Raw genomic sequence first — 18840 nt, 5'->3', positions numbered from 1 at the left:
TCATTTTCTAACAGACGACTAGTTTCCCTTTGGTTTCTGTGTAGGCTGTGACATCACTGAAGCTGAATGAACTGTACATGATGTTTCAGAGATGACATTTCTGGCTTTTTAAGGTGCCAAAAACTATCAGTGTGTCATGTGGTACTGTCCTTTAAGTGTATTTTGTTTAATATGAAAAAAAAAAATCTTGTAAATAAAATTTTCTCTAAAAGACAAAGTTAGACTCTTGTGAATTGTCCCAATAATATTTAAAACAAAACAATGTGTTGAAGTACAATAAACTGTATGGGCCAAGTTACAAGTGCTATAGTGAAATCTATATATATATGGGTGTGTGTGTGTGTATATATATTTCAATTACTATTTGCTCATTTACAATTACAATTTAAAATATTTAATACGCTTTGAAAAGGTTGTTCGAGTCCTGTTTACATTTTTACTGTTGAATTGTTGAATCAACTCTAGCTATTTGTGATATTTTATTGATGATTTCTTACAGGCTTAAAGAAAAAGAAAGTGTCCTAAATCCTAAACAGAAACTGTTCAACAAATTCCATGTTCATACCAGACTTTCCGTTTGTGAATTCCCCTCCAGTGTCATCATCATCCACAGGAATCTTCTCATATTTTCCGTGTCCAGTGACAACAAATTTATATTTTTTACTTCCCAGTGATCCCTGAGGAGCAGACAAGAGGAAAATGGAGGAGGTCACTAATCCTGACTAGGAGGCCTAAAATAAAAAATAATAGATGGATGAATGGATGGATAGATGTGTTTCACCTTATTGGCTTTCAGGCTTTGTCTTCCTGATGAGTCTCCGATGATCTCCCACATGTTTTTCTTCTGCATCACATCACCAGGCTTCACATCCTGATAAAAGAGGTTGTTACTGTGAGTTCAGCTGCGGGTTTATAGATCCGGTCAGACCAACAAAGTCAGAAATAATTCACGAAGACAGCGCACCCTGTATCCCTTTTCTCCACTAGAGGGAAACCTCAGATTATACAGAAAAACGTTAATACGCGACAGGTATTTGTAGTACAGCTTTTTAGACTAGTAAAATCTGATGGCGTAGAGCAGCTTTTACTTCTTACTTCTTCTTCTGATGAATTACTGGAATTACATGTCAAAGAGAACGAGGGAGGATTGAGTTTGGGACTCACGGAAGATCTGCTCGGCAACTGTCTGCCGTCATCAGACGGGCCCTTCACCCATTGGGTGATGAGGTTGGCCACACCCACCTTCAGCCCATTAGCATCCTGATTAAGATAACAACATATTAGATGAGACGCTGTTTTAAAGTTATTCACTGCAAAGTTAATTACACTAGATGAGACGCTGTTTTAAAGTTATTCAGTGTCTTTTACAAATTACACAGCACAGTGTGTTGTGGTTTTCCGACCTTGCACGTTGCTCCTTTAGTGGGACTCTGGATCCAGGCCTCTCCAGCCTCAAACAGATTCTTCTTGGAGGCAACAACTTCAGGTGAGCTGGGCAGGTCTGTCACTGCTGCCTTTACTGCCCGGGTTTCCTGTGAATTCTATGCATAAATATAAAAAAAAACATGCAGTTCACTGTGTGGCAGAGCAGTGTAAGTAAAAGTAGAAGGGGAACTATTTTTTTACATTTGTTTTGAACACAGAATGGTTTAGTCCATTTTACCAGTATGTAAAAACAAAAATAAGTAGAACCAAATATTTCATATTAATATTTACTAACAACATTTGCCCTTTTTTATATCAAAATATGTATTTTAAATTTTAGGCAAACGGTTATGCCTACTTGATACACTGATTTACAAGAAGATAAAAAAACAGATTTTCTCCAGATTAGAGTCACTTTCTAGCAGTAAATACAGGTTAATCCTCCCATTAAATCACTAGCTTGACTATATTGCATATAAGTCCAACCAGTTTTATTGTACTTCATGTTGTCAAAGTTTAAAGTCAGTGAGTCTTTTGAGATTGCCCAGGGTTACTGACTGTTCTGTGAAACGGCCTGGGAACTGCCTGAGGTGAAGTGACGGAGCGAACAGAAGCATGAAAATACAGATCTTTAAATGCCGTCATATATCTGTCTTGACATGTGCAGCGGTAAAAGTGGAAAAGTCGTGCAGTCATCATCCAGCTGAAGCACGGATTGCAGACTTGCAGCACACTAGGGGTCATGGATACATGTGACCCTCAGCTGGTTTAAAGCAAAGTGAGGTTCAAAGGTTCAACATGAGCAACAACAGCTTCTACCTCTGCAGAAAATGAAACACTCCAAGGTTTCAGGAGAATTACATATTTTTAAAATATCGCTTCCTGTTGAAAAAAAGTAATTTTAATAATATTTATTTTATTTGAATTTTCTAAAGACAATTTTTATAATATTTATAAAAATAAATATAGAATATTTATATTTAGATATCTGTACTGTTTAATGAAAAAGATGATCATTGTAGCCAATGCTGTAGTTACAGGTGTTCTGTTGATTCAGTGTTTTGGTTCAAGCATTTAACACTCATGTGCCTGCAGTGCTCGGTGCAGCCTGAGGAGGGCACTAGCAGTATTTTAAACGGTTCAGGCCGAGCCGCCGTGAGTAACGTCACGGTAACAGGTGCAAATCAGGTGCGGCAATAAGCCTGAACTCGCCCTGGATTCCCGTAAACCGCACTGAATGAGTCAAGTAGTTTGACTGCAGACAGACATGTCTGTGCTGAGTGACAGACAGGATGTGAAACCCGACCAGCAGCAGGACGAGGGGCTGTGATGAAAACACATCAGCAGCACCTTCTGTTATTACCAGCACCTGGCTCCAGTCTTTGAAAGATTGTTTTAAAGTTTGAAAATCAAAGTTTTGTGATTTGTAATTCACATTGTTCCTGTTAATTAAAGAAATTAATACAGTATTTTTTTAAGAAGGAAGGAAAAAAATTGTACATATCGCACATGTATCTCAACGAAAAAAAAAAAAAAAAAGTACATATCGCACATGTATCGCAACGAAAAACACATCTAACGCTGAGTTTATTTTTAGATATTATTTTTTTCTTTGGTAAATTAACGAAGAATGTATCAGCTGACTGGTCATGTGTGTGACGTGTGTGTGTGTTTGCTGACCTCCACAGCATGAGTGTACTGCTCCAGTTTGTCGTCGATCTTGGATGTAAGAACCAGAGGCTGGGTCTTCTTAAAGCTGTTACTGTTTAAAACACACGTCAGAAAGACAGTTTGGTTGTCAGTGTTTTTTTTAAAGAAAGACAGTTTGGTTGTCAGTGTTTTACACAGAGGTCTTTTTGAAAGTAGTAGTAGTACTAGTATAAGTAGTAGTAGTAGTAGTAGTAGTAAGCAGTACTGGTTTTGTTTTTTGCTTTGGGAGACATCAGAGTGTAGACGCTTCTGACAAATAACTCTTCAAAATCAGACATAACTGCCGGTCGGCTGGAAGGTTTTTTTTAGGAATTAGTTGGAACTTGTGTCAGACTAAGGTCTGGGTGATGCCAGTATGCACTAATTGTGCTGATCACATTTCAAAGCCAACGTCTACTGGGGTGGCGTTCCAGAACAACTAGGTCCAGTCTGGTTTGATGACACACCGTATGAAAATAACCCAGTGCTGCTTCTTCAGTTTGAGTTTCAGTTCTCACTTCAATCAAAACCTCAAAGTTTGAAGTTCCCATGTGGACTCCAGAAGTTGAGATTCAAACCTTGGGTTTGCTAAAGAATGAACGGTTTGTCTGAATTTTTTTTTTTTCTGGTCTTTGCAGATTTGGTCTCATTCTTTCACACAGCTGTCCAAACTCAACCTCCGCAGTCATCTCCCACAAACAACAGACCCTCCTCCCTGACATAGCTTTCATTTTACAGCTCCAGATAGGAGCTCTGCTGTTGGCTGAGGTCATTCCTCTGCATGGGGGAGGAACCTCATTCATCATCCCAGACCTGGGCTTTAACAAGTCTGAAGTTCCTTTGGTTTTTTTTTACCTTCTTTATTAGGAAGTTTTACGTGTAGTGATGTCATAACTGATGTAGGAGAGGAACAGCTGAAACCACCGGAATTTATTTTTATTAGTCAACACAATGTTTTTAGTTTTATCTGCTCTATTTATGTTGGAGGTGAAGTTCCATTGGATTCTTAATTAGAAAAATTGGGGAGGAAGGGGGAGGTGAGGATCTGAGATTAATAAAATCTAATCCATTAGACTTCAAAGCATTATTTTTTGACAGCAAAATATTCACAAAGTGATGGAGAGTTAATAAAAATGACCTTTGGACAACAACATGCAGTAATCTGGAGACTAACACCCCAGAGATTATTAAGGTCTACAATTGTCTTAATGCTGATAATATTTAAACTGAAGGGATGTGAAGTAAATGTCTGTGACCTAAATGTCAATATATCAATCATCAAGGTTTACATTATGTTACCATAATCAAATGGCTTAAATGGAACCATCTAGAACCAAGATCTCCTGGTCAAACAGTACATGGTCATACATGAAAACGGCATAGGTTTTGTTTTTTACTTTTTTTTTTATCTATAATAATGAGAACGGAATAGGTTTTGTTTTTTTAAATGTAATTTAAAAATTAAGATTTTTGATCTATAACATAAGTATTGTAAAAGATATTTATTAATAGTTCACAAAGACAATTCATATTAATTTATATTTAAGGTGACTTTTTTAATTTGGAGTGTAACTTTAAGTGTGTACAAACATTAAACTAATTGTCATTCATTAATATTTGAGCACATTCAAAATACTTGTGTTGACTTTGTCATCTCGTCTCACTATTTACTTCTGAAATGTCTAGAACTTTTAGAAAAACACCACATCATTACAGGAATCCTTTGGTTGTGCAGCTCAGAAGCTCGATCGCTGCAGGAGTCAGGGCTTCTACATTCCGCCTCAGTGTATTGCCGTGTTCCTGACAGACTCATTTTAGCCCCAACACCGAGGCTTCACTCCTGCTGGGAGCAGCTCGCAGCTGATAACTAGCTGCTACAGACTGCCTGGAGCCGCTGTAGCTCACCGGCCGGCAGGGAAAATACAGCCGTCTGCATCTGGACCCAGTTAAGCAGAGCCGTAAATCTCAGCCGAGGAGGTTGATGCACCGAGCAAGGTGGAGAGGTCACCTTTGACCCTTTTCATCAGTATTTATCATCAAACAGTGGAAGATTAACCAGCAGAGAGAATTCAACTCCAGCTCAACTGTTAACTGAAGAACTTTGGAGCTAACCCCATGTTCAGGGGTCGCCACGGCCACCGTCTGCATTGGGCCTTTATTATGTTTTACTGATAGTTGCTCGTATAAACACAACCCAGCAATGTGCCAGTCAAAAATCCTAAATTAACTTCACCACACGTAACATTTGATCTACTCCAAAGCATCTTGAAGAAAACAATCTAATTTAATTCAATCCTGTTTGTTCTAATGCAGTTCCAATAGAACCTAATCTGATCTAAACTCATGTAAACTAATCTCAACACATTTAATCTGATTCAATTTGATCCGATCTGATTAGACCCGATCCAATCCACACCAGTCCAATCTGATCTGATTAGTCCTAATCCAATTAAATCCTGGCCAACAGATGCCAATCTACTCGGTTGTATTTCTATCAAATGCATTTGTTTTGATTGAAAAACAGAGTTTGTGTCATTGGTTACTTGGTTATTAGCAGTCACCCCCCACTGAAATGAATGTTAGAACTGTATGTGTCAAACAAAAAAAATCCATTCCCAAAACAAGAAGCAAATTAATAAAGAAATGAAAGAAATGCAAAATAAAAAATTAACAAAATCCTATATTCACCTTTTCTTCAGTGAGCGGCTGAGGGACTCCGTCCTCTCTGTAATCTGAAAACGCAGAAGAAGAAAACCACGTCAGATTCCAAAGGTTTTGGTTTTTTTTTTCATGCTGCTGCTTTGGATCACAGTCTGTCACAGTCCATCACAGCAAAGCACAGCTTCGTCAGCTGGTCTTCATCAAACCTCCCCCAGGGGAGAATGAGCTTAATTTGAAAGTGTGTTTTGTCGAAATAGAAACAAACCTTTTCCTCGGCTCACTGTCAGGTTTGATATTTTATAATAAACCTCTTTTTTCATCCATCTGTCTCTGAAAATCTTACTAATAAACTCCAAACATGACAGTACTTGGTGGAGAGATGCTGAACGCACATGCAGTGTCATGCACACACACACACACAACAAAAAAGACCGGTTCCAAACCCTCGGAGCGCTGGATGACAAAACACACGTGGGGCTTTGTACAAGACTAATATGAAAACTTGTTGCCAAAAACAGCAGCAACGTGACGCGGTACAGAGAACACGTGCAACATGAAACCTCAGCCAAACACGTTCAAATAATCAGTGATTTGGTTTTTTTTTTTTAATGACCACACGTGCTTTTCTTGGTGCAGTTGGGAAAACACTGGCCTATCAAACACACACACACACACAAATTTAACTTACAGGCTGCGGCTGAACCTCTGTGCTGTGAAGATAACGCAGGTATTTGTCATAGAGGTTGAATATACTGTAAATCTGTTTTCCTTAAAGGGATTTAACGGCTCACCACACTGAAGGACAGACCACCTCAAGTAAACATATAAATCTAAAGAAAAAGGTTTGAGGGAGACCATGTGATGTCGCTGAACCAAAACGTCCTAGTTCTCATAGGTTAATCAGTGAATACAATCAGATCAGAACATTAGGACATTTTCTGCATCAGCAGTTAGTACAGAACTTCAGAACATTTCTACTTCCTGCAGTTTAAAAATTAATAAATACACATAAAATTGATTGTATATATTTATATTATTATCATCATCATGAGGTCCAGTTTTTTCTGAGGATACAGAAAGTTCACTGTGTATTTTTTACCACAACTCCCAGGAACTTAAGGTTCCTAACAGAACAATTGTGAGGGGGGGTGAGGTGGGAGTTTGGGGGTCGGTCCTTGCAGACTGTTATTTGCTTGTGTCCCCTCTCTGGTAAAGGTCAGGGGAAATGAGGCATATTAACATGAAGACATGGGAATGGACCACAACCACAACATGCTGTTCCACTTCAGACCTTCACTTCCTGTGTCAGTTTCTAACCACAGAAAACAATCATTAATTCAGCTTTTAAATAAGCTGCCGGGTTATTATTTCATTACTTATGTCGCACATATAATGTGCCACAGGTGTCAAGATACTGTATATCAGTGAAAAACAAACTGAATGTAGTATTTGACACACGTTAATTTTGCGTCTCCAACTCGAGTCAGACGAAGCTCCAGAGTCTCAATGATAACAATTCCAAAGTTTATTCTTCTCGTCCTTGACTGGAGGTTCATTTTGCAACCATAATTTAAAACCACATACCGCACAAACATCCATTTCTTATATAAGATCCATAAATGTGACTGATGATGAGAAAATAACCCCGCTGCAGCGTTTGCAGGGTCAACGTGTGGTTTTTTTTTTTTACCTTGTGGGTGGGAGTTTTGGGGCTGAAGGGACTGAACGTCTCGTCTCCGTCCACACTGGACGTGCTCAGGCTCTTCATCCTCTCCGCTGCCTCCATCCTCCTCCTCTCAATGTCCTCCTTCATCCGTCTCCTCTCCTCCTGGAGTCAGTTTGTAAAAACACTGTTCAGCTCACTGTTCCGAGCCATTAGTTGCAAACTTTTTTTTTTTTTCAAGCTCTGTCTGGACTGAAACCTTGCATTGTCATGAGATTAACTTATGAGGTACATGAGGATAATAATAACACCCTTGTTTCCACTGTTAACATGCAGTAAATCTGTGAACTGGCTGCTGCTCAGCAGCCCGACAACATATGATCTATGTCTGACTTTATCTGAACCTTGGACATACTGTTCCTACAAGCTCACTATTAATTCTTTCTTGAGATTGTGAAATTTAAAGGAGCTGCTGGGAGCTTTAAAAATAGGCTGCTGATTTTTTAAATGGCCACAGTGACTCATAAATTCTACTCCATCCAGAGGAGAATTTGTTGCCTCTGTTACAGATTTCAGTTGAAATATTGCACTGGGTTTTTTTTTCAGGCCTCACTCCCCTTTTTAGTTGTGTAAATATCTGGACAATTATTTTTCTATATTTGACCCTGAAGAAGTCAGAATCACCTCCTCTTTGGCCAATCGTTGCTTTTCCTCTTCCTCTCTCCGCCGCTCCTCTTCCTCTCGCACCATACGTCTCTCCTCTCTCCTCTTCTTCAGCTCTACTAGCTCCTGCTCGGCCTCGGCCTGTCGGTGCTTCAGCTGCTCTAGCTCCTGGTTCTCCTTCACCTGAAGGCTCCGTCTTATTTTCTCCAGACGCTGCTCCGTCTCCAGGATGGCCTCCGCCTCCTCGGGCTCCGTGGTTTTGCTACACATGGAAAATAAATATTAGATGTGAGAAGCTGAACCTTCTATCCATCGACTTGTATATTGTCTGGTCTATTACAGGACCACGCCCAAACTAACCATGGTTAGTTTACAGTTTCCAGGTAACCTAATGCCAAATATACAGAGAAATACTTGGACTCAAACAACTATTTCTACAAACCTGGTTGACCTTTTGGTCTTGCTGACATGAGGCGTCACCTCCTCAGTAGCTGCGGCTCCATCAGTGTTGATGAGTTTCGGTTCCTGGTGAAGGAAAACCTTTGATGTGTAGGAGACTTTAATTTCTTTCCTTTTTTCCTGCAAACAAAAAAAAATTGCGTTCCTTTTTTCCTGCAAACAAAAAAAAAAAAATTGCAGTGATGTTGTGTTTAATAGTTTCAAACATTTTTTTAATAAAATGTTGCCACAAAGTGAAAACAGTAAAATCCTTACTTCTGTTTTTGGTCTCTGAGCCTCCTCTCTCCTCCTTGTTATCATCTCCTCCCTTTTCACCTCGTCCTCCTTCTGTTTCTCCAGTCTTGCCTTTTCAGCTTGAACAGCCTCCTCCGCTTCTTTATTTCTCTTCTCCGTCTCCATCCTGGCCCTGTTCATCTCTCCCTGCTCCTGTTTCTGGATTTGACTGGAGGATGTGACGGAGGCTCTGAGGGTCTTCACCGGGGCAGCTTTACTTATTGTGCTTTCCTCTTCCTCATCATCTTCATCGCCTCCGTGGCTGAGCTCCTGCAGTCGCTGCTGCCTTTGTCTCTCTCGGCGTTGAGTCCAGTCGCTGAAGCCTTCGTCCTCATCCAAAGATGGAGAGATACTCGGCTTGAAGTCACTGTCGTACCTGAAGGAGGAGGAGACCCAATAAAAACCTTAGACAGCGTAATGTAATGGAAGGCCAGTGGTGGAAACCACTGCTGGATGTGTTTGGCATCAAAACTCAATGGACTTTGGAAACAACACAAACATCATTCAAATGGTACTGAAACAGAAAATGAACTAAAATATAAATCAAAGTAATGTGACACTAGCTGTGACCTGCCAACCCCCGTCCACCACCACCCTTCTGTTTGTCCACTAGGGGGCCTGCCTCCATTCGCTTCTTGAAAAACTGCAAGATATTTTCCAATCCTGTTGGTTAATTCAAACCTACTCCTTTACTGTTCAACTGAAACATTACGGAAAACAATTTTTTTCTAAAAAAATCATTTAACATGTTGGAAGTCACAACATCACAGCACTTGAGTGAAGTGCACCCCAGGCCTGATTACCTTCTGTAATCACTGTGCAGTGAAAATAACCAGCTGTGAATCAGCACAGGAAATAAAACAGACTGGAGTCTTTCCTCTGAGAGATTTCTAACAGAATTTTTTAAATGACTAATCTTAACTTCGAGACACAAAATTATGAGGTTGTTTTCAAACATGTTATCTGCATCAAGCAATATTTTGCAACAGAAATGCCCTCTAATGATATTTCTCTAAATGTTTCTCCCCAAATCATACCATAAAGACGGGAAGTTCCCAAACCGGAGACTTTGGACCAACTGCAGTTTGAATCTAAATATTCTAAGACATGTTTCCATCTGGTATCTCAAATATTACTTTTTAAAGAAAACATGTTTTTTGAAAAACCTGAAACATTTACTGCTAAAAAAAACCCTTAAAAGTCTATAAAGACAGAATTCATCTGTCCAGTTTTTATAGTTTCAAAGTTCCAAATGCAAATGATATGATTAAAAAGAGGCGTCAGATTTTAATCATTTTAAAATATTGAGACACGTCTCTCAGATGTGTTCAAAAGCTTTGACATTTTTTGAATAATGTCTTTGTCAAGTTTTTCAACTCACAGGTTTAACAGCTGACTGACTTGGACCTTTCATTTCTTTTCACTCAGACTTGGATGGATCGGTAATTCTGGGGATGTTTTGTGAAAACAGAATTTTCTGTGTTCCACCTGCTCCTGTCTGCTCACATCACCAAACAGAGACACAGCAGCTCCACTCCCCAATCCTTAACCTCACTGAAAATACATTCATAACTCCCCCCTCCTTACCCTCCTTGACTGAGTGATAATTTACTGAACTTATAATTACACGGTGCTCCAGTACCTACCACAGGGTCTGTACATGTCCCCCTGCTGATTGAAAGTAATAAAGTCTGCTTTGTGTTTCCAGGAGCTGGCAGAAAGGAATTCCCTCAACATTCCCCACATGATTAGGACACTTAGCCAGCTCGCTATTTGGCAGGGTTATCTCTGCTTGATGGCACCCCTCTCTGCCCCACTTCTCAGATGTTAATCAGCCGTGACCGATGGTGGTGTTTCAGAGTGTTGTACGTTTGATGCCTGATGAGATCCCAGAGGAGCAACTGTCGGCCAGAGCTGGGACATCTTATTCCACCTTTGTCTCTTATTTGAGTCTGACAAAAATCAGAACAAGGTGATATTGATCTAAACAATTACAAAACAATACAAAATTATCTTAACTACCCAGCTTGTTTTGAAAATGGACTCAATGAAATCACAGGGGCTTCATAGCAAACATCTGATCCCATGAGCAGGAACACAGCCTTAGGTGCATGTTTTTAAAGGATGCAAAAAGTGCAACGAGAATTATTTCACCTGAGCTTTTGAAAACTTGTCGAGTAAGTAAAACGACCTTTGACCTTGCAGAAGAACAGTAGTAAAACGACCTTTGACCTTGCAGAAGGGCCTAATAGCAAGCCTCCAGCATCGTCACGTGGAGTCAGCGATGGAAGACTAAAAAGCAGCTGAGGCTGTGATGTAATGGAGGATAAGGTGTTATGCAGCGCAGGCTGTAATTAAGTCCAAAATTATAAGTCCGCTCAAACCCCACACGCTTTGACACGGTGGTACTTTTCCTCTGGGATGTGCTGGCAGTAAACATTCTTTGGCAGTTGTGTAATGAGTAGGCAGCTGCGTGTTTGTCTTCACATCAACACGACAGTTGAGGGAGTTGCAAAACGCTGTTTGTGTCTTTTCCCGATGGAAACATTTGTTCTGAGCGAGCAGACCACCGTACATGGCTGTAAAGTGGAGGTGTAACAGCGGGCAGAGAGGGGTCACGGCAGCGCGGTGGGCTTCACGTTCTACAGCTGGGAAAATGATGACACTCTTGTAAACCTGAGGTTTCAACCCCAAAAGCAGTGTGTTCACACGGCGGGTGTTTCACACAGGAAGTCGCTGGACTTTAAACACGTTGATGAATTATGTTTTGCTCTTTAATGGCTTCCTCCGTTCCCATGATTGCATGTGAAAAGTATGGTTGTTTTTCTAAGTTTGCATCACTTAGATAAAGGCCAGACTTAGACTTTAGTGAAGTTACATCATATAACTCCAAATAGACGGTTCTTTTATGGAGTCTGGACTAAACTAGCTTGAGCCAAATAAATGCTACTACAGACGTTAACCAGCTACATGAGCATCATGGACTCTGTATCAACAACCGCTGTTGGTCTCAATTTTGTTGACACCTGGAAATTAACTTTCTATTTCAATGGGGGGATTTTGTTAAGTCCCTTAAGGCAAAATGTGTTACATATAAGTCTAATGATGTGAAGGTGCAGTACCAATTCTAGCCAGAAGACGTCACTATTAATAAAGCACAACCTTCAATGATTTATTTTCTTTAAAGATACTGTCCTGATGATCAGTCCACCAGTCAGTCACAGGGTCACATGATTGGACAACAAAATATTCACACTAACATTCACACTAATGGTGAATTTAGAGTGAATCATTTATGTTTTTGAACTGTGGTGCTGTTGAACTTCAACAGTGTGACCATAAATATTGTTTTTCTCTGTCCATCGTTTGTTTTGATTTTGTCTCAACTTCTGTCTCCTATTCCTTTCTGATCTCAGTGGTGTATGTGAATAAATTCAGTTTTCATTAAGAGATCGTTTTTCTGATCTCAGTGGTGTATGTGAATAAGTTCAGTTTCCATTAAGGGATCAATGCTCAAAAGAACCGTATTTAGAAATCTGGTTAGCAGAGGATCTGATGATAAAAGTCGTTCCAAAAGACAGGAGTGCAGGAGACAGCAGAGACGGCAACAACAGAACACTGAGGTTAGGTTTGTCCAGGTGTCTAGCAGCTTGTTGTCCTGTGTTCACTGGTCCTGGCTCAAAAACTACAACAGAACAACTCTGTTATTCCCAAATAGGAAAATCAATCCGTTCACCAGATCAGATCTGCGTCAGCATTACCACATCCGCTGTCTCCGCTAATCTACACTTACCATTTTCTATTTTCAATCACTACATTCCTCAATCTTCTGTGACTTTCAAAGTGTCGGTGTTTATCAACACAGATCAGGTCCAAAGGTTCGTGTCATCCAAACATGCTGTTCCGGAGAGTATTTTATCTTTGAAAATCATTGATAATTTGAGTATTTACAGTCCAAAACAGTTTGTTTGACATGTTGTCTCACGACGTAAACAAACCACCATTCTCTGGTACCAGACCAAATGGAGCCTGTTTCCCAGGTAGTCTGCCAGCAAAACCAAATGGACAAAGCACTCATGGGAATACTGAGGGTGAAAAAAACTCTTCTGAAGTCTGACATGTGCTGTGGTGCCAGGGTACGTAGGTTGGAACAGCAGATGTTTACATAACATCTAAACTCCTCCTGCAGTTGTGAGTTGAGGACGATCCGTGTGAACACAAACACTGGTTGTTGTCATTTATAATAAAGGCCCGCTCCTTTCAGAGTTTTTGCTGTGTGCAACTTACATGTTCTCCTCTGTGGCCACTTCACCTTCTGGTGAACATTCTCCGGGCGTGGAACCGCTGTTTCTTCTTTGTGAAGCCTCCCGAGCTCTTCGCCGACGCTCCCTCTCCACCTCCTCTGCGTCTTCAATGCTCCTCTGAGCCGTCAGCCTGGAAGAACACCGAGTGGTTATTAAAACATAGGAAAGTTTGAGGAAATGATTATTGTTGATGGGATCTTATGCTGTTTGTACTGTATCTGAGGAAAACTCTCTTTCAAAGTACTCTCCCAGAAATTACATTTTTTTAAAAAGTTGTAAAACCTCAAAAAGTTTTATGATTTAAAATGTTCTAAAGTTTAAAATTTTCTTTTTTAATGAGAATACTGTAGTACTTTTGTCAGAATTAGTGTGTTTCTATTCAAGTTCAGTGAAATTTCAGTAATAGCTGTAAATCCGGATAATTGTCTGATAAATATGTCACTTCAACTGAAAAAAAAATTAAATCTTTCAAGCTGTTGTCATCACATTATTAAAACTTAAACCCACCATATTTTAGGGCAGATTAATTAACTGATTGATTCCACCCTTCACACAAACAAAGACTTATAAAAGATGAAATGCAGGACTTAGCAGAGAAAGTAATCACTGCGCTGTTCAACATCCAGACCTCGGATGTGAAAATAACTCCTGAGTTCAAAGGACAGACAAACGCAGCCAAACTGCGGTGAATAAATATACCAACTGCAAAACCTGAAACGCACCACAGGTGGCCTCAACGCAACTGCAAAACCTGAAACGCACCACAGCCTCAAATATCCCAATAACAATGATTTAGCAGGATTCCATTGTGCGTCACGCTGACCATTTTCTCCTTCTATCACCGGTGTTTAGGAAACAATTACATTTGCAGCCTCTGTCGTACAACAAAGACGTCTTTGAGTCCTGACTCATCATGGTCTGTTGGGTCATAGACAGATGGAGATGTGACCAGAGAAACATCTGCCGGGCCTCAGACACACCATCTGTTTATCTGCACAGTAAACACACGTGCTTTTCACCTCGTGTCTGAGTGACATCAACCTTATTTATTATAAACACTATCAATCTTTATTTATCTGTGGTTGTTCAGTCAAACAAAACCACGCCCGCTCTTCACGGACACTTTTGGTGCACCGCGGAGAATGAGAAGAACAGTCGTGCTGTGGTAAACAAACTTATTAATTGCAATTTATTTATCAGATTAAAATGTTTTAATCTGCCCATTACAGTGTATGGACAGAGTGACAGACTCTGTCCATTCAGTCCAACATCCATCTACTGATCATTGACCTGATACAGTCAATTCTCATGATGGTATTTACTCAAGTTGGTGAAGGCTTCAACTTCCAGTGAGAGCCAGAGTGAGTAAAAACGTCTTAAGGAGCAGACTCCTCGTCTGTCCCGATGGAGGACCAACAGGTCAACAAGCTCCAAGTGTCTTTTCAGGGGTCAAATAACACACATTTGGCTCCTGGATCACTGAAGGTTCCCTAATGTCTTCCACATTCCTCCCAACGTTACTGGACGAGGGACAACCACATAAGATAAAAAAACAAACAGCAGAGATCAGAGATGACTGAGTGAGTTCAAATCTAATGGCCAACTGTCCAAAGGAGAGAAATTTCATTAAGGGCTAAGGAAGGATGGTCAGAGGTGATGGGGAAAAACGGGTGACAACTTTACCACCTTCTGCTTTCACCAATCACATCACGACTCCTGCCCCCTCAAACACCCACAAATTACATCATCCACTCTTTTCTGGTGCCACACCAACCTTGTCCAGATAGAGGTCAGCTGACCTCACTTAAATGTGCGGTAGACGGATGCTTATTCAGCATTCAGGAACTGTGAGGCTGATAAGTTCTACAATTGTTAAGATCAGATTAACTTCCTGTAACCTTAACGTCCTTCCTGTGGACAGGCCAGGAGAAGGACGAAGGAGGAGACGGGAAATGGATGAAGGCACCAAGGTGGAAAGACGAGATGGACCTGGGTCAGGTGGGTGTGTCAGTCATATGACGTAATTGACCGTGTGTGTTAAACTCAACGTCTGTTAAGACACTTTGAAAGGCTTGCAACACAACATAGAGAACGTGTTCAGATTTGTGGTAAAAATGTGATTTAAATTTATATAAAAATCTTCCAGTTACATTGATACTGATGCAGCCTCTCATAGTAGAAATATTTATGATTTTCTAAAAGCCAAAATATAACTATTTGAATTGAAATTCTAGTGTAAATAACCAGAGGTCATATGGAAACCAGGGCCTTCTGACTCTAGAGTCTACGAGTGTGTGATGATTGGGTGGTGAGTCGTGGGCGTGGTCCTAGGCCACAGACCAAACCAACGGCCACCAAAAGAACCCAGTTGTCAGCAGCTTGGGTGTTGAATGTTGAACTGGTGCAGCTTCACTCTACCTTGTCATTATGTGTTTTTCTGTCATAAGAATTGTGGGAATCAAACCATATCTGGCACCGACTCAAACATCTGATTCACTCCATGAATGATTAATCCCCCACTGAACGGTTTTAAATGACTGGGATTACCAACAGCTTTATCTTCTCTCTCCCATCCTGTACTTTATCAAAACCATTTTTTAAGCTGTCACCCCGCACAGAAACACACACTAAAAAAAAAAACTAAAAAAACCCCCTGCATTCTTTAACTCCTTACTCTAACCTCAACTACTACAAATATACAGAATGTCTAACCCTAATCCTTAGATTGACTGTAATCTGACCCTCACTCTGAACTAACCTCCAAAATAAATGTCCAAACTTAAAACACCCTCTCATTAAGTGGGGAACCACAAAATGTCTCCACAACAACAGTGTTTTTCCAAAAATAAAAGTTGTCCTCACAAGTATAGCAGTATCAGGAACACACACACACACACACACAACCTGGGCTCATCTGGTCTTCATCAGCTAATGTTGCCAGGTGTAACACTTTCTCTTCCTCAAAAGGGGATTTTTTTTCCACCTCCTTTCTTTTCTCTTTTTCCTTTTTTTCTGTTTGTTAATTCTCTGTAAAGTGACACCAGAAGCAAGACAGAGCATGTTTCCTCCACTGAAGAACTGTGTCCTTCTGCCCTGGAGGACGGAGTGAGGGAGGCCCGTCAGAAATTCACACCTGAGCGCCAAATAAACAACTGCAGGAAGAAGTGATTAAAAAGAGCGCCAAATAAACAACTGCAGGAAGACGTGATTAAAAACTGGCCTCATAATTTATTTATTTATTTATTTATTTTAAAGTCTCTAAACTTGTGTTGTTCCCTGAACGAGATTCCAAGTCTTTCTGTTTCAGCTACACTTAGATTAATGACTTTTTTCAGAGACGTCTTTTGTGGTATTAAATGGCCTTATCTGTACACAAAGAACACATTCAGAACATTTTAATGGATTATGACAACTGGCATTAGTCGAAGCCCTAAACCACATCCTGGGCCTCTGTACAGGAAGCAAAGATAAGAAAGTGATACTCTTTCTTTTGTTCTGATTCCAGGGAAGATGACTAACAAAGAGAAGACACATGAAAACGCTTGGCTGCTGCATAAAAAGCAAAGTTAAGGTGTTATGGATATATGACTTCAAAAAAAAAAAAAAAATGGCAGCAACCGAGATCGACATCCAAAAACATGTCAGGCCAACTGAGCAAATAAAAGCTGCAGCACCTGCCACAGAGTCACACAACGTTGCTCTGCCCGCACTTGTCCAGGCTTCAACTTTATTGTCCGGCAATTTTTCATCAGCGCAGAGAGTGGAAGACGAAGACTCTTTTGTAAAAGCACACGCTGTCATCGTGGGGGTAAGTCACAGTTGAATGACGTGATAATAACAGACTCGAAATGAAAAATGAGCTAGACTCCTGAGGACAGAAGACGAGGAAGGTGGGAAGACGTTTACAGGATGAAGTCACTGCAGTGCAGTGTCGAAACAAGTCCTGGCAGCGGAGGACATTGAATCACTGTGACACGACAACAAAGAGACACCCGTTTCCAGAATTGAGCAACTTTTAAAGAGTCACCAAATGAGACGTGGGGACGAAGTCGTTCCAAATCGTGTGGCGTCAAACTATGATTCGACTTATAAAAATGTGTTACATTGAAGCGGACGTTCCCTTCCGTCTAAGAGTCACAGAGTCATTCAGCGCAGCAGGTCATGAACCTAACAAGACAACCACTGTGTCATGTCATTAAACAGGTGTGCTATTTGTAATACAGATTAAGAAACTGTATGACTTGTCTTTACGTTAGTGGTCCCCACAGCGGTGCATGTTCTTAGTTCTTGAAACAACCAGGGCAGAACTAGGAGGCATTGAACCCACAACCCACAACCTTCAGTACGTCCTAACAGTTAATGGTTGATCTTTTTGACGTCAGTAAGTACGTCCTAACAGTTAATGGTTGATCTTTGATGTCAGTATCAAGATGTCCATTGTTAAGCTTGAGAATTTAGGTTGAATTGACAGTCTAGGAGGGCAACACGATGCAAGGGTGGTTCTTACTTTCACCTAACAGCAAGAAGTTCACTAGTTCAATCCCTAATGGCAGCTGATACCCCAGGCAAGCAAGAAGTTCACTAGTTCAATCCCTAGTGGCAGCTGATACCCCAGGCACTCTTGTGTCCTCACAGTCCAAAACCATACAGGATGAAGGTAGTCAGACACCAACTGCACCACTGGTTTGAATGTTAGTACGAGGTCGTCCAACGGACTGGGAAACCCCGCCCTCACTCCATGACTGCTGATGCTCCTCCAGTGAACAGGATGAAGTCAGAGCAGAAAACTGAAGTATAAATAACGCTAAAGGAAACAAGACAGACAGAGGGGAGGTTTGGTTCTAGTTCAAGGTTTGTCTATACGTTTGATTGGGGAACAAATGTCTACAGCTGGGTTCTACTTGTACTTTTACCAGTTATAATGAAAAAGAGGGGACGGACATGTTTGTACTTGGTTAGTCTGTCACTGGGAGACAGACTTCACAACCAGCGTTTGCCAAATCAGCTCATGTGGTTTATTGTACTTCTTTTTCCACTTTCGTATCTATTTCATTAAGTCATTTCTGAATCATGTTTTATTATCGTCAAAGGGCATGTTCCTGCTGTGTAAATGTTTTTTTTAGAATAACGCATAATGTGATCTTTAAAGGCTACGGCTGCTGCTGCCTGCTGCTAATAGGGCAGTCGCAGCCAGTTTGGCAACTGAAACAGATCCAACTTGGTTTTTAATGGATGTGACATCATTGATGGTTACTGAATATCTCAAAGGGCGACTGGGTACCATATGTTGCTCACACAATTTGCAGCCCTGCCGGTTTTTCATACTTTGTCTCTTAACCCTTTGTGTAATCTGGGTTTTTTTTGTTTTTTTTTGCCTGCCTCCCCACACAGAGCACAACAGGACCACCGCTGACTGAACAGTCTGCAGGTTTGTTTGGACACAGGAAGAAACAAGCTGCCGTTTCCAATAAAACACCTGTGCTCGTCCAGAGTGAACACACGTGTGCAACCTTCCACAACGACAGGGGGAAAGTGTTCTGTGTCGGGTTATTCACGAATCACTGTTTTGTTTCAAGAACAACCCAGGTGACAAACACCAGAGGTAAAGAGTTCAGAGTTCTAGAATGTTCTGTGTACATGATTCAAAGAATACCTGTGGCCTGTGTGGTTGAATATTTTGGACACAAATTTAAATGACGTTAT

General features: G+C 40.6%; 1 protein-coding gene across 2 annotated transcripts in view; it reads right to left on the bottom strand.

The window, feature by feature from the left end:
* The window catches only part of lsp1a (lymphocyte specific protein 1 a), a 35380-nt gene that overhangs the window by 5181 nt on the left and 11359 nt on the right, over positions 1–18840 (bottom strand). Inside the window, exons 5-15 of one of the 2 annotated variants that reach the window (XM_017033160.2) lie at positions 13121–13267; positions 8816–9209; positions 8544–8680; positions 8123–8363; positions 7466–7603; positions 5803–5846; positions 3106–3187; positions 1404–1541; positions 1165–1260; positions 782–871; positions 566–677 (exon numbers count right to left, since the gene is read on the bottom strand). In XM_017033160.2, coding sequence (XP_016888649.1) covers positions 566–677; positions 782–871; positions 1165–1260; positions 1404–1541; positions 3106–3187; positions 5803–5846; positions 7466–7603; positions 8123–8363; positions 8544–8680; positions 8816–9209; positions 13121–13267 — 1619 coding nt within the window. The remainder of the gene's footprint in view (positions 1–565; positions 678–781; positions 872–1164; positions 1261–1403; positions 1542–3105; positions 3188–5802; positions 5847–7465; positions 7604–8122; positions 8364–8543; positions 8681–8815; positions 9210–13120; positions 13268–18840) is intronic. The other variant, XM_025056076.1, reaches the window with a different exon arrangement.

This window comes from Cynoglossus semilaevis, chromosome 6, assembly GCF_000523025.1.
Source record: "Cynoglossus semilaevis isolate Cse_v1.0 chromosome 6, Cse_v1.0, whole genome shotgun sequence".
In the NCBI taxonomy this organism is placed as follows: Eukaryota; Metazoa; Chordata; class Actinopteri; order Pleuronectiformes; family Cynoglossidae; genus Cynoglossus; species Cynoglossus semilaevis.
The sequence above is the reverse complement of the archived record's forward strand: the minus strand, read 5'-3'. Positions and strand labels throughout refer to the sequence as shown.